The sequence below is a fragment of the Sceloporus occidentalis genome, unplaced genomic scaffold (assembly GCF_023333645.1).
Source record: "Sceloporus occidentalis isolate IW3139 unplaced genomic scaffold, rSceOcc1.0.p SCAF_10, whole genome shotgun sequence".
In the NCBI taxonomy this organism is placed as follows: Eukaryota; Metazoa; Chordata; class Lepidosauria; order Squamata; family Phrynosomatidae; genus Sceloporus; species Sceloporus occidentalis.
In genome coordinates, this window is record NW_028316990.1 from 21,259,658 (window position 1) to 21,285,624 (window position 25,967).

The window sequence follows — 25,967 nt, forward strand, 5'->3', positions numbered from 1 at the left end:
ATAGATAGATAACATAAAAGTATCAATGGAGAGCCCAGCAGTGTCCTGAGCCTGACTCCTCTCAAGCCATTTTCAATCCGCTAGGGGGCGAGAGAGAGAGAGAGAGAGAGATACATTCTTGCGCATGCGCGCGGGCGCCTGCTGCTGGCGAAGAGAGCCGCTCTAGCCCTTCCCGCCCTGCGCCTCTATGGCGACGCACGGGAGGCGGGGGCGTCGTGTGCGCATGCGCAGAGCCGGCTTAGCTCCTGAGGGAAAAGCTTGCTGCTGCTGTTTCTTTGGCGCCTTGGACGGAGGGCCATGGCGGCGGAGGTGGCGGCCGGGTGCCGGGTGCTGGTGGTGGGCGCCGGAGGCATCGGCTGCGAGCTCCTCAAGGACCTGGTCCTCACGGGCTTCGGACACATCGACGTGGTGAGCGGCGGCGGCGGAAGAGGAGGCCCCGCTGGGCCCCTCGTTGAGGCGCCTCAGAGATTCGCCTCAAGGCGCTGCGCGTGACGTCACCGCTCCAGCCTCAAGGCCACGCCCATCATCCCCGACCCTGGAGGCCCTTCTCCGACTCCAGCCTCCATCATCCCCGGCCTTAGGGCCCTTTCCCCCTCTCTCACCCCCATCGTTCTCCCTTGGGGGGTCCTTTTCCCTGACTCCAGTCCCCAGCATCCCTAATTTTAGGGTCCCGCCCCCATCAGCCCCTCTTGGGGGTCCTTCCCCCCTCAACTCTCACCACTATCATCCCCAGCTTTAGGCTCCTTTTCCTCACTCCCATTCCCATCATCCCCTCTTGGAGTGCCTTTCTCCCCACTCCAACCCCCATCATCCCCAACCTTTTCCTCCACTCCAACCCCCATCATGTCCAAACTTGGGGCCCTTTTCCCCTGATTCCAGTCCCCATTATCCCTAACCTTAGAGTCTTTCCCCCTACTTTTGCCCCCATCATCCCCCTTGGAGCTCCTTTCCCCACTCCAACCCCCATCATCCTCCCTTGGGGGGGGTCCTTTTTCCTGACTTCAGCCCCTATTGTCCCCAGCTTTAGGGTCCTTTTTTCTAACTCCAGCCCCCATCAGCCCCACCTTGAGGTCCTCCCCCCCCACTGTCACTACTATTATCCCCAACTTTAGGATCCTTTCCCTCCTTTCCCCACTCCAACCCCCATCATCCCCATCCTTATGCTGCATCTATTGTTATTTCCCACCTGCTTTCGACCTTGTTCTTGCCACATGCGTTCATCTTGCCTTTCATCATGGGTTATAGCTTTTGTAGGCCATGTTTTCATTCAGTGACGCTGCTGAAAGTCATATTTTTATCATCATCATCATCATCATAGTAATACATTGTATTTATATCCCTCCTTTCCGGTTGGATCAAGGCAGCTTCCAATAAGAATAAAATACAATACAAAGTACAATGAAATACCGAATAAACCCCATTATCCCTCCCTCCGACCCTTAAAATTCCCAGTTAATACTCATAATGATGGATAACATCCAGTGATAAAATAACAGTAAAGACGGTGGCAATCCTGGGGTGATATACACAGGGGTCCGTAATAACAGGGGCCTAATAAATTGATCAGGGAAGTCAGCCAAACGAAGGGGCTTCTGTCTTAATTAGCCCAGACCAAGTGCGTTCTCTGATCCTCGTTGCTTCGGCTTCAACAGACTTCTCTGTCAGAACATGCCTGGCTTAGTCTTATGCAAATGAAAACCAGTTTGGGCGCTGGATGGTTGATACATGCTAAAGGATATGATTTCTAGTTGATCTCAAACAGTTGATGGCACCTTTGTTTGTTTGTTTATAGCTTACCTTTTCCCCAAGCGCTGGACCCAAGGCATCCTGCAGCGTTTCCTATTCCACAAGGAGAGCAGGGCAGGCGTTCTAGACATGAAATAAAACACACGTGGCATCAATTGTTTGATATCAACTAGAAACAAAACAGTGGGGTTTTTTATAATTAACCTCAAAATGTGTGGAGATAGTGGTCTGTGGCTCTTGAAGCGTGTAGCGACGGCCCCAAAGAGTAGAGTTAGAACGTCATGTGGAGCGCCTCTTGTATTTTACTATACTCACTGTTTATGTTGTGATTATTATGTGGATTTGTTTTAAGGACAGAGCGGATACTGGGATTTATTTTATTGTGTTGTATGGTTTTTACTGATCTAAGCTGCCTCAGTCTTGTTGGAGAGGCGGGATACAAATAAATGTTGTTGTTATTACTATTATTTCTTGGGGCTTCAAAATCCATTGCGTATTCAAGCTGCCTCTGACTTGGCATTGCAAACCTAAGTATTTGTGTGCGAGATTGTGTACAGAAAAGGAAAACCATTTTACACGCTCCACTTCGAGCTGAAAGTGTGTGATGATAGTAGCTTTCCATTGACCAAGGAGCATTTGGGCTGGGGAAAAGCCCGCTTTTTAGACACACTTTCTTGTTTTCTGGTGCTGATCCAGGAAGGCTTTGTAGCAATTCAGTTTTGGACTCTAAATTGGCTAGAATGGTTGTGTCTTGCGATGGCGACTAGTAACCATACAATTTGCAAGGCTGTGAGCGCATACAGTATTTTGTTAATCAGAAGCTGTGACAATTAATGTCTTTCTAGATTGACCTGGACACCATTGATGTCAGTAACCTCAACAGGCAGTTCTTGTTCCAAAAGAAGCACGTTGGGAGATCGAAAGCTCAGGTAAGAGCAACGGCAAAGCATGGTCCTTAGAGAATCCCACTTCGTTATCATATTTATCTCTATCCTGCCCTTCTCCCAAAACTGGGGCTCAGGATGGCTAGTTTCACTTAGTTTCATGTAACTTGGAAACATCTAGATGTTTGTCATGTAATGACTTCACAGAGTTCATCTTGAAACTGCTTTTATAGTAATAATAATAATAATAATAATAATAAGGGTTACAACACAGTTAAAACACAATCATTACATAAGATATCATATATATACCAGCTAATACATACATTTATCTGATTGTTTATAGTAATAAAACCAGTAAGAAGTATTCTCGGCTTTCACTGATGCTAACTTGCTGTTTGTACATTTCTTACAAATCCATTGGGCCATTTCTTGTTCATAACAGGGATTTTATATATATATTTATATTCAAAAATGCTGTTCTATGTTTTATTCTTGCTCTTAACGTATTGGTTTTGCTTTGTCTTTTATGATAAGGCAGTCGGTCAACCACACGAATAAATTGTACACTTGGTTTGCTCTCGAATGAACTAATACAAACGTTGGGCATCTGTTCTTGGTCTGTTCCAGGTTGCCAAGGAAAGCGTGTTACAGTTTCATCCAAAAGCGAACATCACAGCTTATCATGACAGCATCACAAAGTATGTTTGGCATTCTTGTTCTCATATTTGGAGTCTGTATAAACTAGACACCCAAAGTCTCCACTTTCAGTTTCCAGTTAGCTGTTGGTTAAAAGTATAGGCATGTTCTTTGCAATACGGGATTACAGCTTGTACGAAATAGTTGTTTAACCTTCTGAGGTCATCTATGTATATATATTCAGAACAAAAACAAATAGATTTCTGATAGATACTCTGCCTGGAAATGATACAGGCAATTGTGGTATGAAAACAAATGAGGTCGGAGGAAGCTCTTTTACTTTGAGTTGTAGACAGCTCTCTCTTCTTTAGAGAAATGGCAACAGAGATTCCCAGTCAACTAGCCATCAATCCAGAAATACAGCAGCTTATTTCATTTTGCCCTGAACTGTTTTCATCTGTTGTCTCAAAAAAAAGAGGGGAGGGAATGCTGTTGTTGTTTTTAATTCATTCATTCTTGATTACATTGTAACCAACACAACTGCAACACTTTGCTGTGTGTGGTTTGGCAAAGGTTTTGTTCATATAGTTGTGTGTGTGTGTCTGCCGTGTCAAAACTTTGTATTTATTAAACCCTCTAAAATGAACGTGTGTTGTTGTGTTTTAATTGCAGCGCAGACTATAACGTGGAATTTTTTCGGCAGTTTACCCTAGTTATGAATGCCTTGGATAACAGAGGTAGGTTTTTCTTTGCTTCTGTAAAACAGCTAGGAATTGGAGCTTTGAAATGCGGGGGCTGAGAAGTATCTCAATATATGATGACTTCCCCATCCTCAAATAATCTGATATTTTAAAGTGAATATTATGGGCGACTGCTACCTTGATTTTTCGGTGGTGAATGCTAAAGACAGTGACTGCATGCACTGAATATAACCATTTGTAATACCTAAAAATTGTGGAAGGTTCATGTTAGAGCCTGGATTTCACCTTTAGAAGACCAGTAACTCTCTTAATTCTTTCGTAACAGCCGCCCGCAACCATGTGAACAGGATGTGCCTGGCAGCTGACGTTCCCCTTATAGAAAGTGGGACTGCCGGCTATCTTGGACAAGTAACTGTTATCAAAAAGGTACTACTCTGCTTCCATGTGCTTTGGCATGATAAAGCCTAAAAGGTAGTTTCCCACCAACAGTGGAAATTCTATAGGAAACAATATTTTCTGGCTTTTTCTCTCTCCTTTGCAGGGAGTGACAGAGTGCTATGAATGCCATCCCAAGCCGACCCAGAAAACCTTTCCAGGCTGTACCATCCGCAACACTCCTTCTGAACCGATTCACTGCATTGTCTGGGCAAAATATTTGTTCAAGTGAGTTGCTTCTTTAAAAAGTAATGCCAGTTTTGTACATCTTTTCCCCCCAGCAACTGACATCTTATTTGACTAGACAAGGCAATAGCTGGTTAGGCCCTGGTTTCTGTGTCTTAATACATTGGAGGGGTGTTAATTGGTAAAGGGGATAATGGGTCAAAAAGTCTGCCTTGCAGAAAAAGGCTGCACTTTTGATGTCTTTGTGTATCTGGCAAGGTATCTGGCAAACTCAGGCTGGCTTATCCTGATGTGATGTAAGTAGCCTTCAGTGTAGGTATTCCTATAGGAAGACAACGTTTGAGGGAACCTCAAGGTTTATAAGGCACCAAAAATGTTTTAAAACTAAAAAGATAGATTTCCACACACATAAAAAGCTCAGCAAGAATTCAGCATGTTCATTAGGTGCAGAATGTAGTGTAACCGTTGTGAAAGCAAAACAAAACACAGGAGGAGGAGAAGGCATGATGTTCTGCTTGAAGAAAATGGGTGGCTGGAACTCTGACTGAGAACACTCCTTTTGAGAGAGAGAGAGAGGATATATTGCAGCATTTTGTTGCAGGCGAAGATCAGCTTCTGAAATTTCTCTAAATGGTTTCCAAATGAGGGTTGCTAAGCTCTATTGCAGTGCAAACTAGATCCCCCCCCCAAATTAGTTCTTATGATCTCACAGACATATGTATTACTAGAAAAATAAATGTACTCTTCTTGTCCTTTTCCCATCTTGGGAGGGAAGTGGAGTTCCAAGTGAGCATGTTTCCTGTATGCAAGGGACAAAACACAACCCTGTATTTTAGTGGCAGAACACATCCTACTTACACCATTTGCTTTTAGTGTGCTAAGAGAGATTTCAGCCTCCACTGAGGAGAACACATATCTCTTGTGTTTGACTACACAGCCAGTTATTTGGAGAAGAAGATGCTGATCAAGAAGTGTCCCCAGACAGAGCTGATCCTGAAGCTGCATGTAAGTGCAAAAGGGTTCTTCTTGGGAGAGCCCTTGGTCTTTTCCCTGCAAGGTGTTCCTTCTGATATCTGCACGGTTCCTCAGGATGTGAATCACCTGCCACAAAGGAATGTAACTAAGCCTGGTGAGTGATCTTAATAGCAAATGTAAAGTGTCATTTTCTTGACAGGGGAGCCTGCAGAAGCTGAAGCCAGAGCGAGAGCATCCAGCGAAGATGGCGATATTAAACGTGTTTCCACCAAGGAATGGGCTAAATCTACAGGATACGATTCAGTTAAACTCTTCACAAAGGTATTGGTGTTCAGCTATAGCAGCACTTAAAGAAGTCTCTCTGGCTTGGTGAAAAAAGAGCAGAAGTAAAAACAAATCTCATTCTGCTACATATTTGCAGTCCCAGAAAGCTTTATGCCACAGTACACAGTGTATTCTTTAGAAGGGTCAGAGGAAATAATGATGGAGTGAAGGGGGTTATTTATTTAAAAATATATGTGCTGCCTTTAACCAAACCAATTCCTGCTTCCTAAAAAATATGCCACGTACAGTACTAATATTAAAGACTATTTGGTGTGAGGATGAATTCACTCACACCAGAAAGTGTGAGGATTGCAAGTTAAAAGAGATCCTGCCTTTAATGGCTACATAACAAAAGCAGTGAACATTGCCTCTGAACTGACAAGTTTCAAAGAATTTGCTTTTTAAAAATAACCATATATCATATTTAATATTGAAATGTAGGCTAATGTTAGATCGGTGCTCCCACTGTGCAGTTTGGCAGTTCAATCAGTGTTTTAAAGCATCAGCTCTCACTTTGGTTCTTCAGATGTTTTGGGTGTCAGCTTCCAAAACCTCCAGACAGTTTGGCCAATGGTCAATGATACTGGAAGCTGAAATCCAAAAAGTAGATAGCTACTTTTTTTAGGAGCTCACAGGTTGGTAGATCCGAAACGTGGCTTTGGGAGGAAGAAGAGCAAATTGCATCATTGCTTTCCACATCGGGTTTTCCAGCTTTTCAAAGATGACATCAGATATCTACTAACCATGGATAAACTCTGGAGAAAAAGGAAACCCCCAGTGCCCCTGGACTGGAATGAAATACAAAATCAAGGTAAGCATGTGATTGTTTTCTTTTAGTCTATAAAGACAAGTACAGATTTAATTATTGGGCTCCAGTGGAACTGCTGAAACATGAATATTGCCTGGTTCTAAGTTTAAGGACTTCTCAGAAAATGAGAAATCTTCTGTTTGAAAATAGGTTGCGCTGAATTTGCTGATAGTTTTTAAAGACCACCTTTCTCCATATTCAGTGTCTTAATGCTTTCCATCCTTTGAAGAGAACAGCACATCTGAGCAACACAATGAGTGTTCCTTGGGCCTCAAAGACCAACAGGTGCTAGACGTCAAGAGCTATGCACACCTCTTTTCTAAGAGCATCGAGACCCTGAGAGCTCAGCTGGCAGAAAAAGGTGATGGAGCTGAACTTATATGGGATAAGGTTAGTGTGTGTTGTGTCTAGAGAAGTAAACCTGTTTTGCCTCTCGGACGCTACTGATGTACTTGTCATTGGCTGTGATTGCACCTCATGAAAAAAGGAATAAAGCTCTTGAACCAGTTTGCCACTTTCGCTAAAATTCACAGGTTTTCCAAAAGCTAAAATACATTGTATATTATTATTATGGCTGCAGAGGGCACAGTCCACTATAGGACAGACTCCTGCACATGCCCAATTCAAACAAGCCCTTGTCTGGCGAGGATAGGCAAACTGAAAGAGAGGTAGTTCTACTCCTGTGCTCCTCTGTCAAAAGACAGAGCTTAGAAGTTGTTCAATATCAGAAACTGATGGGCTTCTCCTGAATTTCACAATATCCCACTGTGAAGATTTCAGCTGTTCTTAAGGAATGGAAACACTGAATTCATGACTGCCTTGTGAGTTTAGCCATGTCAAAGGTGTTATTTGAATAATGAGGAAAATGGTTTTATATCAGATGTACACATATTTGGATTTTGTTCAGAAGTTTCAGAAATGTTCAGTTTAATTTGAAAGGATTAACTTGTTTCCAGGATGATCCCTCCGCGATGGACTTTGTCACGTCTGCTGCAAACCTCAGGATGCATATCTTTAGTATGAATATGAAGAGCCGATTTGATATCAAATGTAAGAACTGAAGTACCTCTGCTGACTTGTTCAAGTATTTGCTTTCTCCTTCATGTGTGCAACAGAAAACATCTCACTCTATCATCTGCTTCTCTTGCAGCCATGGCAGGAAACATCATCCCTGCCATAGCGACAACTAATGCAATAATAGCTGGCCTGATCGTTCTGGAGGGCTTAAAGATTCTCTCGGGGAAGATAGACCAGTGCAGAGCTGTAAGTCTGGTGTTTATTTCTCTTCTGTTTTCCTTGCTTGTGTTACTTGTCTAATTGGTTTTCTCCTCTCCTTTCCAAGATCTTCCTTAATAAGCAGCCGAACCCAAGGAAGAAGCTGCTGGTTCCTTGTGCTTTGGACCCCCCAAACCCAAACTGCTATGTCTGTGCAAGCAAGCCGGAGGTGACCGTGAAGCTTAATGTCCACAAAGTCTCCGTTTTGACACTGCAGGATAAGGTAAACTAGTACCATTCTTTCTGTGACTCTTGCATTTTCAGTTTAAACAGGCACACTGGAGGAGGCATGGCTGGGGGAAGTCATTTGTCAATATGTGAGAGTCTTAATTCAGGAGATAAATGCTTTGCACTTTTTGTTTTTCTGCACTAAGTCCAAAAGATCCCAGGTTATTCCAACGCCAGTGATAATGTTTCTTTCCTTTCAGATTGTGAAAGAAAAATTTAATATGGTTGCACCAGATGTCCAAATAGAGGATGGAAAGGGGACTATTCTCATCTCATCAGAAGAAGGAGAAACTGAAGGTATGAAATAGGCCAGCTCTACACTAGTGGGACATGTGGATCTCGCCTATGGCCCTGTGCTACTGTTGTGCTGGATTTGGGATATCCTGCTTGATGTGTACAGTGCAACCAAGATAGCTGCCATGTCTTATGTGGATCCTATCATCTCTTCATAACAAACCTGAAAGAGATGCCAGCACTCATCTTCCTACCTCTCCAGCTCTGCAAGTGCCATTTTCTTCTTTCTTCTTACCCCTTTCCTTCTAGCTTTATAAGAAAAAGCAGATTCCTTCCTTTCTGTTGCTTTGCCTCACCCTTCCCTTCTCTCTGCCTTCTAAGCCCTTACCATCCTTCTCTGTCTCCCCCAAACACACCCTTTTCCCTTTGCTCAGAGAACAACCAGCAAGACCTTGCAGTGGAACAGGGGCCTTGGGGCAGTCTGAGTCCCTTCCCTCAGCCCAGTACAGACTGAGATCCTTCTGTTTCCTTTTCTCTCACCCTCCCAGCAAACAACCACAAAAAGTTGTCAGAATTCGGGATCCGGAATGGCACCCGGCTGCAGGCAGATGACTTTCTCCAGGACTACACCCTCTTGATCAATGTGCTGCACTGGTGAGAAAATTCAAAGCCAACTTCGTGGCCTGAAATTGAGACCAGAAATAGCATCTCTGGGGAACAAACTTTCAGATTAAATCCATTTCATAGCACTCACATTTGTGAGAAAAGCCAAATTAAAGTGGGGGAGCCAGAGGTCCTTTGTGACTCCTGGCTCATTCTTAACCCAGCCAGGGTTTTGAACATAATGTTGTGCCACTGGGGTGAGCATGGACTGGTCTGAGGCAATGAGCCATTTCAGAAACTGTCACGTGCCCCTTTCAAGCATTTTCTTATTATGTTTACCTTCTTTAAATCAGTGAGGAGCTTGAGAAGGATGTGGAGTTCGAAGTTGTCGGTGATGAAGTTGTCGGTCCCAAACCATCAGATGAACCCACTAAGAATATCACCAATGGAAGTGAGGATGGGGCAAAGCCATCTACATCCACAGGTAAAAAGAGACAAAAGGAAGAGGGACTGTGCTGAGGTTACTTGTGGCCTTAGGGAGCTCTGAGTAGCTGCTTCAAATCCTGAAACGTAAGACAGTGGAAAATGAGCTGCTATGTGGTGCTGATGGTGGCTTCAGGTCATTTCCATCTTACGGCAACCCTAAGATGAACCTGTCATGGGGTTTTCTGTCCTGGCCTTGGAAGGAGGGAAGAACCGGCAGTATCTGCTGGTTTTGGTTCCCTTTGCCACTGCCATTCTCTTCTCCTTTTGTGTCATGTCTATTGTACATTGTAAGATAGAGGGTAGGGAGCTGACAAATTAAAAATCTGCAAGCTGCCCTGAGAGCCTTTTGGGCAAAAGAGGGGTATAAATACTCTAAATAAAATTAATTTTAAAAAATGGCTGAGCACGAGTGGATTTGAACCTGTCTCCAGAGTCATAGTCAAGTCCTCAAATCACTACATTATGAATTCTCTATAGAGCCTTCCAACAGATTTTCCACAGAAATTAAATGCCGCCATTTTGGTGCAGTTGTTCTTCTGAATCCACACAGGGGCTTGTTTCTTCAATCAGGGTTTCTCCTTAAAAGTTGTTATAACGTGTGACCAGCAACTTAATTCACTAGATGCCCACACCTTATATGACCTGAGTTCGCCCATCATTTCACCAGGTGAAAGACTAAAAAATACCCATGAGATAATAGTTTAATTGACTCATTAAGTGTAAGTGTATAATCTATAGTCAGCAGGTGGAGTCTAGTTCCTAGGTATGATATATTGGACTGCATCAGAGTGGCTCTTTTTGTCTTCCAGCTCCAGACGAAGAGGACGATGTGCTGATTATTGAGACCGAGGAAGGTTCTTCCGGCCACACCGATGACTCAGAAAGCAAAAGCCGCAAGAGGAAACTCGAAGAGAAGGAGCATCCCGACACAAAAAGAATGCGTCCCTCAGAAGAGCAAGAGGATGTCATTGCGCTGGACTGAGTGATGGAATGTTCTGGCCGGTGGGACAGGGGTGGTCTGGGTGTGTTTGTAAAACATCTGGAACTAGACTTGGCCAAGGTCTCTTCTGGGCCTGGAAAGGAACCCTGCCCCTTCTGCCTCACAGAACCTCTGCCATCCCACTCAGTAGAATGTAGACCTTTGCCCATATTCAGTCCTAAATATAGTAGGCATCTAGTTTATAAACACTTAAGTAGTCCTGAATACAGAGCATGATTTTGTATATAATCTTTCAGAGATGAATTGGTATGGGAAAAACAAGGCAACTCCAGTCTAGCAAAGCGGTTTTCTCCCTCCTTGACATCGGAGAGGTTTCGAATTCTGGCAGGGAGGCTGGGGCATTCTCATCCCAGCCCAGTTCTTGTTGTTTCTCACAAGCAAAAAAATTGAAATTTGAAAGCAAAGATGTGTTGTGTTCCAGATGTGAAGCCGGCACAATGTACATTACTGTAAAACAATGGCTAACTTTCAGCTCATACTGCCTGAATGTGTCAGGAATGGATTTTGGTGTACTGTTACAGTTTCAGGTTATTTATATGGGATGTTTTGTAAAACTGAAATGCTTCTCTACCATTCATTCGACGGACCAAAATAAAACACCTTGAACGGCTCCCCACACATCCGCCTGTGTGCTGACATGAAGACGTGCAACATGTATGCACTCTTCATATTTAATACTGTTGTAGTTTTGGTTTTAAACATCCTATACACATAGTGCGGGACTCTTGAAAAATGTCCTTTGGTGGAATTGAAAGGGAGGGTTTTTTAATAAAACATTTTGTCACTGTTTTCCTTTGACAGTCTTCATTAGTCTCCTCCTCTCCAGAGGTCAGTCTCTACTTTTGTAAAGCTTCAGTCGGTCGCCTGTCCTGCCTTTCCCCAAAAACTCAACATGAGCTGCATCCACACTGCAGAAATAATCCACATTGACACCACTTTAATTGCGATAACTTAATGCTATTCTGAGAATTGTAGTTTTTTGTGGTGCCAGAGCTCTCTGACAGCGAAGGCCAGATGTCTCAAAAACTAGAATTTCTTAGCATTGAGCTGTGGAAGTCAAAGTGGCATGAAACTGCATTATTTCTGCAGTGCAGATGTAGCCTTACAGGTTAAAAAGAAATGCAAGCAAAACCTCAGTCATTGGCTCTAAGATTCAGGGAATCTTTTTTCCTCCAAGGGAAATGAAAAGGCTCAGCTGGAATGATTAAACCAAGGTAAGATTCACACTTAAAATCAGTCAAAGGACAGTCTGATAAAAACAATGCAGCACCCCTAAAGCCCCTTTGAAAGAAAAACCCTTACTTATTATATTTTTGAAGATGTATTTAAAATGTTTGACCGACACGCATACCATGTCCCTCCCTTCCATTTCCCACCAGGCACCCATAAAATTTGAATTCTTACCATTCTTTCAATATTTGCTTGCTGATACAGCTGAGCCCCCGCCGTGCAAAAAGTCAAAAGCTACTGCAGCCAAGATGGACGCTTCATAAATACCTCAGATTAGACAGATGGATGAAGGCATCCTCTGAGGATTTAGGGTTTTTAAGGTAGGAAAACAAACAAAGACAGCTTTGCATTCCAGGGAGCCCAAAAATAAAAGAATTGCTCCAGACGGTCGTTTTAAGCCTCTCGCAGGCTGGAGATTTCAGCCTGGTTTAAAATTAAAGGGGTTTATTTTGTTTTTAAGGGGAGAACTAGGCTGTATGGTCAAGATGCTATCACCCATCGAAGGGTGCTTTCCACCTCTACTTCTGCAAAATGCTGTGGTCCTTTGGTCACTCCACAAGGCAAATTTGGGGAATAGTCTTGTTAGCACCTGCCTTCAATTCGTTTCTGACTTCTAGAAACCCTGTCACAGGCTTTTGGCAAGACTTGTTCCGAGAAGGTTTGCCATTGCTTTCCTCGGGGTGAGAAAATTGCCAAAGTGAATCCAGTGAGTTTCCAATGCTGAACCCAGAGTCAAATTAAAACACAGATTAAAAAAAATATGTGCTTCAAAATTCAGGTTTTTATGTATGCCTTTAATTGTATGGTTTCATATTTAGATTCGTTTCAGTCTGATCACCATCTCCATCCTTTTGTTGTGTGCCTCCAAGGTCGTTTCCAACTTATGGCAACCCTAAGGCAGACCTATCCTGGGGTTTTCTTGGCAAGATTTGTTCAGAGGAGGTTTGCCATTGCCTTCCCCTGAAGAGGCTGAGAGAGTGTGACTTATTGCCCAGGGTCACCCTCTAAACTGGGAATCGAACCCTGGTCTCCAGAGTCGTAGTCCAACACTCAAACCACTGCCACTGGCTCTCTCCATCCCTTTACCCTCAATATAATGTGTCTAATAGCAGTGATTTGTTCTTGTTGTTGTTGCTGTTGTGTGCTTCAAGTCATTTCCAACTTATGGTGGCCCTATCATTCTTGGCATGTTTCTTCAGAGCGGGTTTGCCATTGCCATCCTCTGAGGCTGAGAGAATGTGACTTGCCCAAAGTGGGTATCCATGGGATTACTTGGCTGATTCTGGTACAAACCAAAACCTTAAGGAGTCCTGGAATTGCAGGCCCCTCCAGTTCACAAAACAGATGCCATCTTTCCTCTTTTTAACCTTTTATTATTGAAAAGCAACAGATCTGATGCTTGATCCTGGCAGTTCAAGGTACAGAGGCAGCGCTGACATTAAAACTCTCCCCTCATTATTGACCAATAAGATCCCCTTGCTCATATTTGATTTAATTATTATTGGACTTATATGCACATATAAATGAAGCCTCAATGTACTTTAACAAACTACTCCAATTAATACAATGTGTTTTGTTTCTCTGAAGATGCCAGCCACAAATGCTGACGAAAGTTCAGGAATAGACTTCTAGAACATGGCCACAGAGTCCCAAAAAACCCACAAAAAACTATGTTTTGGTTTTTTAATCTTTTTATTCAGATAGACACTTCAAAACATAATACAACACAACACTTTACATAACATAAACCAGCACATTACGTACAATATAAAAATATGAAACAATAATGACATACAAACATACCAGTTAACTCACCTCCTGCTACAATCACACCAACAATGAAACATTAACATTAATAATTATTAATAAAAAGGCTTCCTAATCTCCACTTTCCGTATCAATTAATACAACTGCGTATCGAACTAAGTGGAACTAAATTGACTGTCATATTGGCTTAATCGGACACGGAGTGGTTTTGCTGCCGAATTTCAGTGGCAAGCGGCTGTGTCAATTTCTTAATAAAATAAAAGCTTAGGGGAGCATGGAAGGCCATAAAAAGACAGGATGCAGGACCCATTAATGGCCCCTCTGTTTTCGGATGGCGCCTGCTCCAACACAGTTTGAGTAAAGCAAAGTACACAAAGAGCTGGATGAATATTTGCAGCAGCTGAATTGTTATTTAGGAACCGAAATCTGTCCTGCCTTCCGGAAGGTGGCGATCTAGGAAGCACCCGGCAATACCAAGAATCCTTCCAGCCAGATCAGTTTTAGTTCCTCTTCTGGCTCCTAAAAGAGAATGGTCTCGCCTGGTCACACTTTGACTTCCCAAGTTTGTACAAGGTAATAAATAGATGGGTCTAATTCCCATAAAGGTCCAAATGTCTAGTGCAGGAAAATGGTGCTGCTACAGTTGGTGCGGTTTAAATAATCCCAGAAGTATGGAACCACTTTTTAAAGTATTTTGGAAGCAATGAATATTTTGCAAACTCTTTTAACACACAGTAATATCTTTAAAATGCCAGCTGCTTTTTGGGGCTGTATTGAGGCATTCAAATTTCTGGCCTCGTTCATAGTTCAGTAAATAATGGGATTGTTTTAGCAAATATTCCACAGAAGATAAGAGCCTAAATGCACTAAGGGCACCAGATCCCTTCTGGTCTTGGAAACTAAGCAAGGTCAGACCTGGTTAGTACTTGGATGAGGAACCAAGGAATATCAGGTGCTAAGCTCTATTTCAGAGGAAGAAACTTGCAAAGTTACCTGTGAGGATCCTTGCCTAAGAAAGCCCTATGAAATTAATGGGGTCGCCATAGGTTAACATAAGGCTTGAAGGTGCATGTATACACACACACACACAGCACCAAATCCCATCTGATTTTGGAAGCCAAGCAGGGTCAGCCATAGTTAGTACTTGGAGGGGAGACCGCCAATGAATCCCAGGCCATATAGGCTCTTATTTCAGAGAAAAGAACTGGCAAAACCACCTAAAATTACTCTAAGAAATTAATGGGGTTGCAGTAAGTTGACAGGCGACTTGCAATATATTTAGAGAGAGACCCCAAAGCAGATAAATATCTAATTGGTCTCTTTATTAGAACTCCTTGAGAAATGCTTTCAAATTTCAGCCAGCAACACCAAGTTGCAAAAAGGAAGGCAGAGGATGTTTTGATCAATGCCTGATGAGTAGATTATTGTCATTTATCACATTGATTGGTTATACTAGGTTTTAAAAAGGTAGTCAATAAAAACATGCCCATACAACCAGTGGGCTTCCGTGGCTTAGATGGAGATTCGAACCCTGGTCTCCTTAGTCCAACACTTGAACCACTATACTGTTCTGCTGTTCTATTCTACTTTGGTCAGATCTCACCTGGGATCCAGTGTCCATTTCTGGGATCTCAACAAAATGGAGTATGTCCAGAGAAGGGCGACCAAGAGGATCAAAGATCTGGAATCCAAGCAACTCAAGGAGCTGGGTATGTTTAGCTTGGAAAAGAGAAGACTGAGAGTCGATGTGAGTTGTTGTTGTCGTTGTTGTGTGCCTTCAAGTTGTTTCCGACTTATGGCGGACCTAAGGCGAAAACTATCATGGGGTTTTCTTGCAGACTTCTTCAGATAGGGTTTGCCATTGCCTGGTCTCCAGCCATAGTCCAGTGCTCAAACCACAACATCACACTGGGTCTACTGGGACTAATAGTAGGCCTCTGGCCGAAAATGTCCAGGTTGTTGCATTATTTGCAATGCATTCTCCCCAAGCAGTGGTTGGCAGTCCTCCCAATGCATGCAAATGGCAGATAGGCTGCTTCTTTCCTTGGATGTTCAGCCGCCCGGGTTTCCTTGCCACCTTGGCTGCTGCACCAGACCAAGGACATTTTGTCCTGTTTATATCGTTCTTATTTAAACACTGAAACCAAACATGCATTCAAAGGGCACAGGTTGAAAAACCCATGAAGGACACCGGCAAAAGTCAGGGATGCTGGGTGCCAGGATTCTGGCAGATCCTGCTATAAAAACGATTTGGGTATTTTGGATCCTAGAACCAAACCTCAGTGGATACTAAAAACGCCTGCTTAGTAGTAGTAGTACCCCACTGTATTTATTGAGACTTGAGCATCCATGGATTTTGGTACCCATAGGGGTCCTGGAACCAAACCCGAGGTTTTGGGTACCACTTTATATGTCTGCAACTGGGGATTATGGTCTGAAAGGCGAGGTGTAGATGAAAAATAATAACCCCAACATCTGTATTAGCCTGAAGATCTTTGTTTGGCCAGTTCAAGGTGACCTTGCAAATGCTGGAAGACGTGGAGCCGAGATAAAAACGTTAAACAAAGAGAGTGGTCAGTGTGGGTGAAAACCCTCTGCTTCTGTTGCCGAACTGTGTTTTGGTTTCGTTCATTTAAGGGGGGGATACTACACTAAGGAGACCAGGGAGAAGACCTTGCAAGTGTGAGTTTCTCGGACTACAACTTCCAGAAGTAACTCCAGCCAGCGGAGATTTTGGGAGCTGTAGGGTACATCGCACGTTGTAGAAATAATCCAGTTTGACACCACTTTCAGTGCCGTACCTCCATCATCCTACGGAAACCTGGGGTTTGTAGTTGTAAACTTGTAGTTGAAGTCCTTAGCCTTCTCTGCCAAAGAAGTGCAGAACTGCAAAACTTCTGATCCCAGGTTTCTGTAGGATGGAGTCACGGCCGTTAAAGTGGTATCAAACTGCATTATTTCCAGAGTTTAGATGCACCTGTAGTCCCCAAAAATAACTTTCCCAAGCTATCTCCTAGAAGCAATTGGCCTGATAACTCTATAGGTTAGTTCCAACTTGTCAAGTAGTATTTCTGTTCACCAACAAGAGCCACTCTGTGTAAAAGCATAGGATCTCAAAGCGGCCACAAAGTCCATCTAGATGTACCCCCTTGCCATGCGGGAACACACCATTGCAAATACGCAGCTTGGTTTCTGCTTGGCGGGGGTCCTCTTGCTTGCTTGCGCCCCATTTATTGCAAGGGACTGGGTTGCAACCAGTCTCTTCCTCCAAGAAATGTCTCTGGGGGATGATGATAGGATCGCTCCGTTGAAAGCATAGGCATGCAAGATACTATTATTTTGTTTTGCTTTAGGTATGCCATGAGTTTTCCCTGGATTGTGTGGAATTCCCCAGAGAGCCAAGGAGCTCCCGCAAGGTTGCCTTGTGTGTCTTTCTTTCCAAAAGGCCATTCTTTGGGCATGACATAATTCTCAGCGGCGGAGGCTGCTTTTTTAAGCCACAAGGGAAGGAAGCCAAAGGCATCCAAAGGCATCAGGAGCAGGATTCAAGTTGGGGCAAAGCAGGCAGCCCAAAAAGATTCAGGGTGGCGAAACATGGCAGCTGGGAGAAAGAGTTTCAATGCAAAACGGAGGCAAGCTGGATTCAAGACCAACTTGTGCACAACAGTTGCGTTTTGGAAAGCACATGCGCCGCCCTTAATGTTTTAGGCTCCTTGCAGCCTTGTCTTCTTAATGGGAACTAAGAATTAAGGGTTTACATTTTAAATACTGTTGGTAATGGGAGCTTAAAAAAAAATTCATTCTAGGCCTGTGTTATTGATCATTATCATTATTGTTGCTAATGATCAACAACAGGTATTCAGTATTGTTGGTAATGGGCGCTAATGATGGCTGTTTCCTTGCAGACAGACCTGTGTTGTTGTGGCTCATGATCAACAATAATGATAATGGTCAACGATAGCACAGGCCAGCAATGGGGGGAGGGACTTAATTTTTTGCTCCCTTATCAATGATACTTAATACTTTAAAAACTAACTTTGTTTTTGTATTTGCAAGAATACAAGCCTGTAACGAAAGCAGTCCTTTCCGTTGGCCAGGGCTGATGGGAGCTGCAGTCCAAGAAGTGCTCTGGTTGGTGGAGCAGGTGGCCACCTCTGTGGTCCCTTCCAGGGTTTCTGAACCTCCGTCTTGCTCTAACCACTGCAGGGCACTGCTCCCCATTGACAAGGTCCTCCTTTTCCTCCAGGGGAACCCGGGGCGACCTGCTTGGCTGCATGTCTTCAGGACAGCCCTGTGAGGTAGGCCTCCCTGGCCCTTCTTGGCTCTGCCCCGCTGCCCCTTCGCTCCTGGGCTCCATCAGCTTTAAGACTTATCCAAAGGAGGAGGGGGTTGGGGGCCATATTTGGGGGGCTGTCTCCAAGAGAAGGGGGCTCTTCTGGGGAGCCCCAAATCTAACCCCTCAGAGCCCCTTCTTGCTCAGGTTGCATGCTCTCTCTCCAAGAGAAGGGGGTCTCTCCTCCAGCCCCCCAAATCCGGACCCTTAGAGCCCTCCCTGCAGGGACGTAGCCAAGGGGGGGATCTTGGGGTCCGGATCCCCCCTTCCATTAGAAAAATGAATGGTGTGTGCTGCTGCGCCGCTGTACCCAAGCCCCATGATAATGGTGGCACTTAGTCTGGACCCCCCCTTCCTAAAATCCTGGCTACGTCTCTGCTCCCTGGCTCCAGGAGAAGGGTCTCTCTCTCTCTCTGGACCCCTTCCTAGTCTGTCCCCCAAACAGGTGGGGTCTCTTCTCCAGCCCCCCCCCAAAAAAAAGGACCCTGGCCCTGGGCCTTGGCTGCTTCTGGGCTCTGTGTGTGGGTCTGCGTATATGTACCGTGTGTGTGTGTTGTGTGTGTGTATCTCTCTCTCTCTCTCTCTCTTGTGTGTGGAAGGAGGAAGGCCCCGGCGCCCCTCTTGGACTCCTTGCAAACTTTCCCCAGCTCTCTGCCAACTCTGGCCCCTCTTTCCCCGGCTGCCTCCTCCTTCCTTCCTTCCTTCCCTCCTTCCCTGGGCCCAAGGGGCGGGGCCTCCCTCCTTCCCTCCAAGGGGACCCCCTTTCCTTTCCCTGCCTGCCCCTGGCCTTCCTCCTCCTCCTCCTCCTCCTCCTCCTGGCTGCTGCTGCTGCTGCTGCTGCCCCACACAAAGGAAGGCGAGGAGGAGGAGGGAGGGAGGGCCCTTGGGCCCAGGAAAGGAGGCAGGGAGGGAAGGGAAGGGAAGGGGCGGCCGCATTCCTGCTCCTGCTGCTGCTGCTGCTGCTCCTCCGCCGGGAAAGGAGCGCCAGCCACGGAGCCCTCCGGGAGGGAAGGAAGGGAAGGGGGAGAATAGAGAAGAGGGAAGAAGAAGAAGAAGAAGAAGGGAAAGGGAGAAGGAAAGAAAGAAAGAAAGAAAGAAAGAAAGAAAGAAAGAAGAGGGGAAGGGGAGGGAGAAGGCAGGCAGCCCTGTCGGGGATGGCGTCGCCTTCTTCGGGTCCTGGCCGGGGTTCCCCCGGGGCCCCTTCTCCTTCGGGGGCGGAGGTGGCTCTGCCTTGCTACAAGCGCTGCTCCTCCTCCTCCTGCTCCTCCTCCTCGGGGGCCCCGGAGTCCTTGGGGCCCAGCGCCCGCTCCAGCTTCGCCGGCGGCAGCAGCAGCGAGGAGGCGCCCGGCGGCGGCGGTGGCCCCAGGGCCGGCTCGGAGGGCAGCAAGGGCGGCGGCGGCGGCAGCAGCAGCCGGAGCTCGGGGCTGAGCCTGGGCTTCGACCTGCGGCGCCTCTCCTCCTCGGCCGGCAGCAGCAGCAACGGCACCGGCAGCAACCGCTCCTCCTCCTCCTCCTCCTGCTCGCCCTCCTCCTCCAGGCGCAGCTCCCGGGGCTCCGCAGGAGGAGCAGGAGGAGGAGGAGGGGGAGTGGTGCTGGTGGTCCTTCCCAGGGAAGAGGAAGAGGAAGAGGAAGAGGAGGAGGAGGAAGAGGGGCCCGGGGGCCGGCGGCCGGGGCTCCAGGGCAGGAGGGAGGCCGGGCCCAGCGCCGCCCAGAGGAAGCTCGAGGCCCTGGCCCTCCGCCTCGAGAAGGAGCTGCTCCAGCAGAGCCCCAAGAACAAGGAGTACTTCGGTGAGAGAGAGCAGAAGGAAGGGGGCTCGCCCCTTTGGGGAGGGGGAGAGGAAAGGGGGCCCTTCTTTTGGGGGGAGGGAGGGAGGGAGGGGTGACCCTTCAGCCCTTTGGGGAGGAGGAGAGGGGAGGGGCAGCATCTCCTGGGGAAGAAGGAGTCTCCACTTTTTTGGGAGGGAGGGCTAACATCTCCAGATCCTGAGGGGTAACAACCCTAAGGCTGGAGGGGGAGAAGGACGGTTTTGGGGAGAGAAGGAAGGGGCCAGGGGTTTGCATGTCTTCCAACCTTTCGGGTTTTTGTAAGCTCCCTTGAGCCCTAGGGTTGGGAAAAGGTGGGCTGCAATGGTTGTAATGGGGATGAGGATGATGATGCTAGGCCTTTGGAAATTGCAGAGCTGCTGGTGGCCAGGTTAAGGGGTGTATGCTGGCCCTGTGTTAAACATTTGGAGAGTGTCTGTCATATTGAGGAAGGAGCAAGCTTGTTTTCTGCTGCTCCAGAAATGTTGGGGTGGCTTGTCCTGCTTTGCGGTTAGGACATCTGGTCACCCTTGGACCACATCAGGTCCCATTAAATGCAATGGGGCATTATCATTACTACTACAGCAAGCCCTTGGTATCCGCTGGGGTTTGCTGACAAGGGGCAAATCTGGCTTCTCATCCGACTGTAATACTTCCTTCCTTCCTGATGACGCCTCATTTCATGATGTCTGGACAGTGTTGGATTGAGTCCATAATGGGATCCCCAGTATCAACTGGCCAGAATTTGGAAATGTTCCCCTTAAGTCCTCAGAAAACACACAGACACATAGACACTTGTCCCTGCTGTGGCCCCTTCTGTGGTTTCATTTCACTGCATTAGGAGATCCTTTTGAGGTCAATCAGTTCCCAAAACTATTGCCCATCACAGTTAAAGTGGTGTCAGACTGGAGTATGTCTGTGGTGTGGACGCAGCCTTAGAGAGGCAACTTCATCCTCATTTATGGGAGCATGTAAAAGGGCATTTCCAAGCAGTCTGAAGGGGTCTTGGACCACGAAAACAGCCTTATTAAACGACTTGTGGATAATGCACCATTAAAGGAGGGCAAAGAAACCAGTGACTTTGGCTGAAGTGGATCCATAGGAGAGCAACCTCCATTTCTTCAAGGCCCCACTCCATTTAGGACTTTGAAGGTTCATCACCAGCATCTTGACTTTGGACCAGAAGTCTATCAGCAACCATCAAGTGGTTCCCAAACTTTGGTCCTCCAGATGTTTTGGACTTCCGCTGCCAGGATTCCTGACATTTGGCCAAGCTTTCTGGGGCTTCTGGGAGTTGAAGTCCAAAACACCTGGAGGACCAACGTTTGGGAACCGCTTTGCATTGGGAGATCCTTTTGAGGTCGATCTGTTCCAAAACTGTTGCCCAAAGAGCCTGCGTCTCTCTTTCTGCACTTTGCTTTTCCCCTGCCTGCTCTGAGTCCCTACGCAAATATTTATGCCCCCAAAGACGGGAGCGTCCCTGGCCTGCGATTTTTATTTTCGGTGCATAACTCGGGCGAAAACAAAGGCGCTGTGTTGCCTTCCTTTGACTCAGCAAATCCCTCTCTGAGTTTTTTGGCTTTATGTAACAATTCCTTCACGCTCCCTGCCAGAAATCTCTACTCTTCCTTCCCCAAAAGTTAAAGGCAGCTTGCTAAAGTGCGTGTGTCTGTGTTCAAACCAGGTTTTTAAAACACAAACACAATCCTCTGGCATCTGAATTTCATGGACTTTGGAAATGTCTTTTGCTCTGTGTCTGCTAAAGTGACCAAGGATCAATCTCATCTTGGGTTGCTTCACTGATGCAGCACAAAGTCTCTTGAGTTGGCGGGACAGATCCCATTGCTGTGGTCCCTTATAGATCTGTTTGTGTGTGTGTTGTGTGCCTTCAAGTCCGTTCCGACTATTAGGGTTTCTAAGTGAAGGATAGGTAGGAGATCTATCTGTTAGGGTACTAAGTGAAAGCTTTCGTAGACTTGGATTCCTTCCTCAAATGCATGGAGATCCTCCATGCATCTGAGGACATAGACCAGCAGTTCTCAACCTGTGGGTTGCGACCCCTTTGAGGGTCGAACGACCCTTTCATGGGGGCGCCTAAGACCATCAGAAAACACATATTTCCGATGGTCTTAGGAACCAAGACACCGCAATTTTATGGTTGGGGGTCACCACAACATGAGGAACTGTAGTAAAGGGTCATGGCATTAGGAAGGTTGAGAACCACCAACGTTACAACGTCTTTTGCTCAGTTATTTGATGCTCTTGCGTAGTATAAAGCCTGAGATCAAGGCTGGTTGATCAAACCCAACTAGAGTAGACTCACTGATTCAATCATTGAATGGTGAGTTAACATAATTAATTCAGTGACTCTATCGTAGTTGGTCCAAGGACTCTACCGTAGTTGAAAGCCAGCACGGTGTAGTAGATTGAGTTTTGGTTTCCGGAGACCAGAGTTCGAATCCCTGCTCGGCTGTGGAAACCCACTGAGTGACCTAGGGCAAGTCCCACTCTCTCAGCCTCAGAGGAAGGCAAAGGCAAACCCATTCTGAACTAATCGTACCAAGAAACCCCCATGATAGGTTCACCTTTGGGTTGCCATAAAGTCAGAAATGACTTGAAGGCACGCAACAATATCAACTGTAGTTGGGAATCCAAAGATATAGCCATGTTAGTCTGTAGAGTCAGTATTTAGGGAGATCTTGTAGAACCTTTGAGACTCACTGAAAGAAAGAAGATGGCAGCATGAGCTTTCCTAGACTAAAGTCTGCTTCCTCAGATGCATTTGGTTTAGGGCTGTAGGAAAGCGGTTCCTGCTTCTTTTCCTCTCCCGCCCCATTCCTTTCTCAGACGAAAGTTGGGTTGCTTTTCTTTCTTTCTTTTTTTTAAAGCAGCATTCTTTCTGACATATTTTAGTTATTTTTACTTGCAGGCCATCTGAAAAGCCTTTCCTTGAAAAGGGAGGATTGTCATGAGTGAGTAAATGCACATTCCTTTTTGCCGGGGTCCGTGTTGCAAACATCCTCCTTACTCATTTCTGATGCCGCGGCGTCAGCAGCCCTTCCTCCATCTTGCATTGCAAGAGGGATTATCTCCTCTTCAGTTCCCCATTCTTTCCACCTGTGTCATGAAAGAGAGGAACCGTCTGCATTCCCAAGGCCCTTTCCTGGCTTTTTCTCTGCTGCCGATTCCCCACCTCCAGCGATAGGAATGTGATAATTTGGGTTCCTCTCTGCGCACTCCTTTGAAGAGAGGGGTCCGCATTCATTGACTGCCTGGATAATCTGCTCCCTCCTTGCGCAAAGGGAAAGAAACCTTGCCCTTCATTCAAAGAACGCAAATATTAAAATGCAAGGCGAGGAGGAAGGGAATCTTTGGAAACGTTTAAAAAAGCAAAACCATGTTTAGTTGGGCTTTGCTGTCAAGGTGAGTGTGACATTCTCCCACACTAAAGGCATCTATAGGTCTGTCTTGGAGCACCTTTGAGACTCACTGAAAGAAAGAAGTTGGAAGCATGAGCTTTCCTAGACTTAAATCCACTTGCCCAGATGCATTTGGTGGTGCTGCTCCATTTCCATACACAAAAGATTTGGGATTTGAATGGACATCCTCACATGTGAGTTGCATATATAGGTCTGTCCCTGGTTTTGCACTCCGACAAATGCACCTGAGGAAGTAGACATAAGTCTAGGAAAGTTCATGCTGCCAGCGTCTTTCTTCCAAAGACGGAGGTTTTCTTAGTCTCAAAGGTGTGACATTTCTACATACATTTTGATTTGTGGTTAGTCCTAGGAATGAGAAACCCCAAGGAGACCCCAGTCATCAGGAGTCATCGAATATTTATTCATTCTTTCCTTTCCTTTTCTGTAGGCATCTGCGTCAAGTGTGGAAAGGGAGTCTATGGGGCCAGCCAAGCCTGCCAGGCCATGGGGAACCTTTACCACACCAACTGCTTCACCTGCAGCTCCTGTGGTAAGTGGCACGCTCTACGTCTCCCGGGAGGCCTTACCTGCGAAAGCATGCTCCCATGCGCCTGCCAGAATTTTGGAAATGCCATCGCTTGGGCCGCTTCCCATCCTAGGCACTGCCAGGGCAAGGTGTCCTCCATTTTGGGTGACCAGATACCCTCCTTGCTTATGACATATCCTGCATTTCAACCTTTTGCCCAGGAGGAATTCCAAAATGTTCTCCATTCTGAGCATGACTGAGAAGCATGCATTTACCTTTGTGTGACTGTTTTTAGCTGTTATTTGGTCACGGCCTACATTTTTTTGGAATGTCCTGCATTTTACAGTGCCTCGTCCTCCTTTGCAGTGAGGACATCTGGTCTCTCTGACCCAGGGTTTGTAAATTTTGTCAATTGGTACTTTGCAATGTAAGCCTATGGGCCTGGTCTGGGTTTCAGCCTGAGCTTTAACCCAGACCAGATTCTGCGGAAGAAGCTAAGGTTTGGTGCCAGGATAGTTTTGGGAAATTTGGACTGAAATCTGGAACGGATACCCCAATCATCGTTGAAATCTGTAACCAAATCTCTCTTAACACAGTGCCTTGCAGAAAATGGAGAGATAACGTCACTTCTGGATTTAATGAAATGAATATATGTATGTGTGTGTGTGTATATAGGCTTCTTTCTGAACAAGCGTTTTGTGGTTTTCTTACGACTACCATGATTTTTTAAAGGGTCTGTTTTGTTTTGATCCATGACTTGGGACCCACAATGGAGAAAAAGAGAGGCAGGAAATGAATGAATGAATGAATTCCTTGTGCTGGTTTTTGGATGCCAGTGTTTGGAAGCATAAGGAATAGGAGAATTTATTCTATTTCGTCTTATATCCCACCTTTCTCCGGTGCCCAAGAATATTGCGGAGGGCGGTGGGCTTTAAATGGAGGACATCTGGGGGAACATCTGCCCCACATTTATGCATTAAAACTCAGTAGTGGCTGGTAACCCTGGATGGGAATGGAAAGGGTGATCCGTTCCAGGTTTCAGTGTGAACTTTCCCAAAATGAGCGTCTGGAGAAACTGAGCTGAGAGAGTTCTATGAAGATGATGATGATTATGATGATTTATTTATTGTCACCAAAGGGTGGTACATCAGAACATATGCAATCAAAAATGGGCGATCAAACATAGCTCTATATATATATCAGTGGAACTGCCAATAATTGTCTTGTCTGCAGATTTTAAATGTTGGAAATACTTAGGTGCAATAGCCTCCTTTTGCTTGCTTGGCCGGTTGATGTTTTATACAGTTAATCCCTTTGGGTAGGACTACTTGGCGTAAACGGTGGGTAGAAATTTGGAAAATGGATTCTCTTTTATTTGGTCAGATAAAGCTGTCATAGCTATATACTTCCTGGACATCTACAATTCGAGGTACAAATTCAGTCCTTCCTCCCTTTAGTAACATCTCTACACTTTGCTTGGTGAGATGAAACACTTCTAAAAAAAGGGTGCATCTGCACTGCAGAAATAATCTGATTTGATACTACTTTAACTGAACTGCCATGGCTCCATGCTATGGAATTCTGGGGACTGTAGTTTCTTGGGCACTAGAGCTCCAAAACCCGGGGCAAGTTTAATCCATTCAAAGGTTCTAATAGGGCACAAAACACCAACCAACCAAGCAATCCAAATGAGTCTGTTGCACATCATAGAAATCCTCAGAGTCCCATTGCATGGAGCCATGGCAGTTAAAGTGGACTCAAACTGGATTATCTCTGCAGTGCGGATGCAGCATAAGTGCATTAAGAGCTTCTTAGGAGATGCCTCCTTAAGAGAGAAGGAAGCCCTGATCCAAAAATAAAAGTGTTATTTGGAAGGTCACAGCCTCCCTGTTTTCTTTTCCTCTCCGTTTTGGTCCTCTGAGGAAGGACCCAGCGCCACCTCACAATGCATCCTTGTTCCTTTGCGGTGACAGAAGTAATCTCCCTAAATCCTAGGAAAAGGAACTTCCTAGAACATGGGCAGACTTAGCGATCGGGGCCAAACCGCATTGAGAGAAGGCCTTAGGTTGGTACGCCGAAGGAGAAAGACGTGGAAAGCTTCGCTTGGTTCAGTCTGGTGTGTGAGGATAAAGGATTTCAAAAGGGTTTCTTCCCATCAGGTGCAAACATACTGGCTTTTGTTGAGGCTTTTTGTTGACGGGAACAAACCTTTTTGAAATCCTTCGTCCATGTTGGCTTTTGTCGGAAAAAACATGTTTTCCCAACAAAAGACAACATTTTTGCACAGAAAACAGAATCTTAAGCAAAGTCAGGTCGACTGGAGTAGATCCATTAACTAGAGTAGATCCGTGGAATTGGTTTAGAC

At 45.6% G+C, this 25,967-nt stretch overlaps 2 protein-coding genes across 4 annotated transcripts in view; both read left to right on the top strand.

Moving 5' to 3' along the window:
* Positions 1-249: 249 nt before the first annotated feature.
* UBA2 (ubiquitin like modifier activating enzyme 2) lies at positions 250-11,313 on the top strand. The gene is made up of 17 exons (XM_089540418.1): positions 250-408; positions 2,592-2,675; positions 3,261-3,331; positions 3,942-4,006; positions 4,296-4,396; positions 4,512-4,633; positions 5,529-5,596; positions 5,766-5,887; positions 6,602-6,701; positions 6,928-7,088; positions 7,655-7,748; positions 7,849-7,961; positions 8,041-8,196; positions 8,402-8,498; positions 8,984-9,089; positions 9,392-9,522; positions 10,334-11,313. Exons 1-17 carry the CDS (start codon positions 298-300, stop codon positions 10,504-10,506), a joined length of 1,875 nt encoding a protein of 624 aa, XP_089396544.1. The 5' UTR covers positions 250-297; the 3' UTR covers positions 10,507-11,313.
* A 7,511-nt stretch (positions 11,314-18,824) lies between these two features.
* WTIP (WT1 interacting protein) overlaps positions 18,825-25,967 on the top strand; it is a 29,319-nt gene continuing 22,176 nt past the window's right edge. For all 3 annotated transcript variants that reach the window (XR_016282453.1, XR_016282454.1, XM_089539795.1), the window contains exons 1-2: positions 18,825-19,642; positions 23,525-23,626. Coding sequence is in view for 1 of the 3 variants with exons in the window: in XM_089539795.1 (XP_089395921.1) it covers positions 19,009-19,642; positions 23,525-23,626 (736 nt within the window). In the remaining 2 variants the exon portion in view is untranslated. The remainder of the gene's footprint in view (positions 19,643-23,524; positions 23,627-25,967) is intronic.

Bases quoted from the DNA above. Each gene is read 5' to 3' on its own strand.
- UBA2 (XM_089540418.1), top strand. From the start codon at position 298: ATGGCGGCGGAGGTGGCGGCCGGGTGCCGGGTGCTGGTGGTGGGCGCC. The intron at 3,332-3,941 runs GTATGTTTGGCA...TTTTAATTGCAG, and splicing joins TATCATGACAGCATCACAAA to CGCAGACTATAACGTGGAAT. The intron at 6,702-6,927 runs GTAAGCATGTGA...CATCCTTTGAAG, and splicing joins GAATGAAATACAAAATCAAG to AGAACAGCACATCTGAGCAA.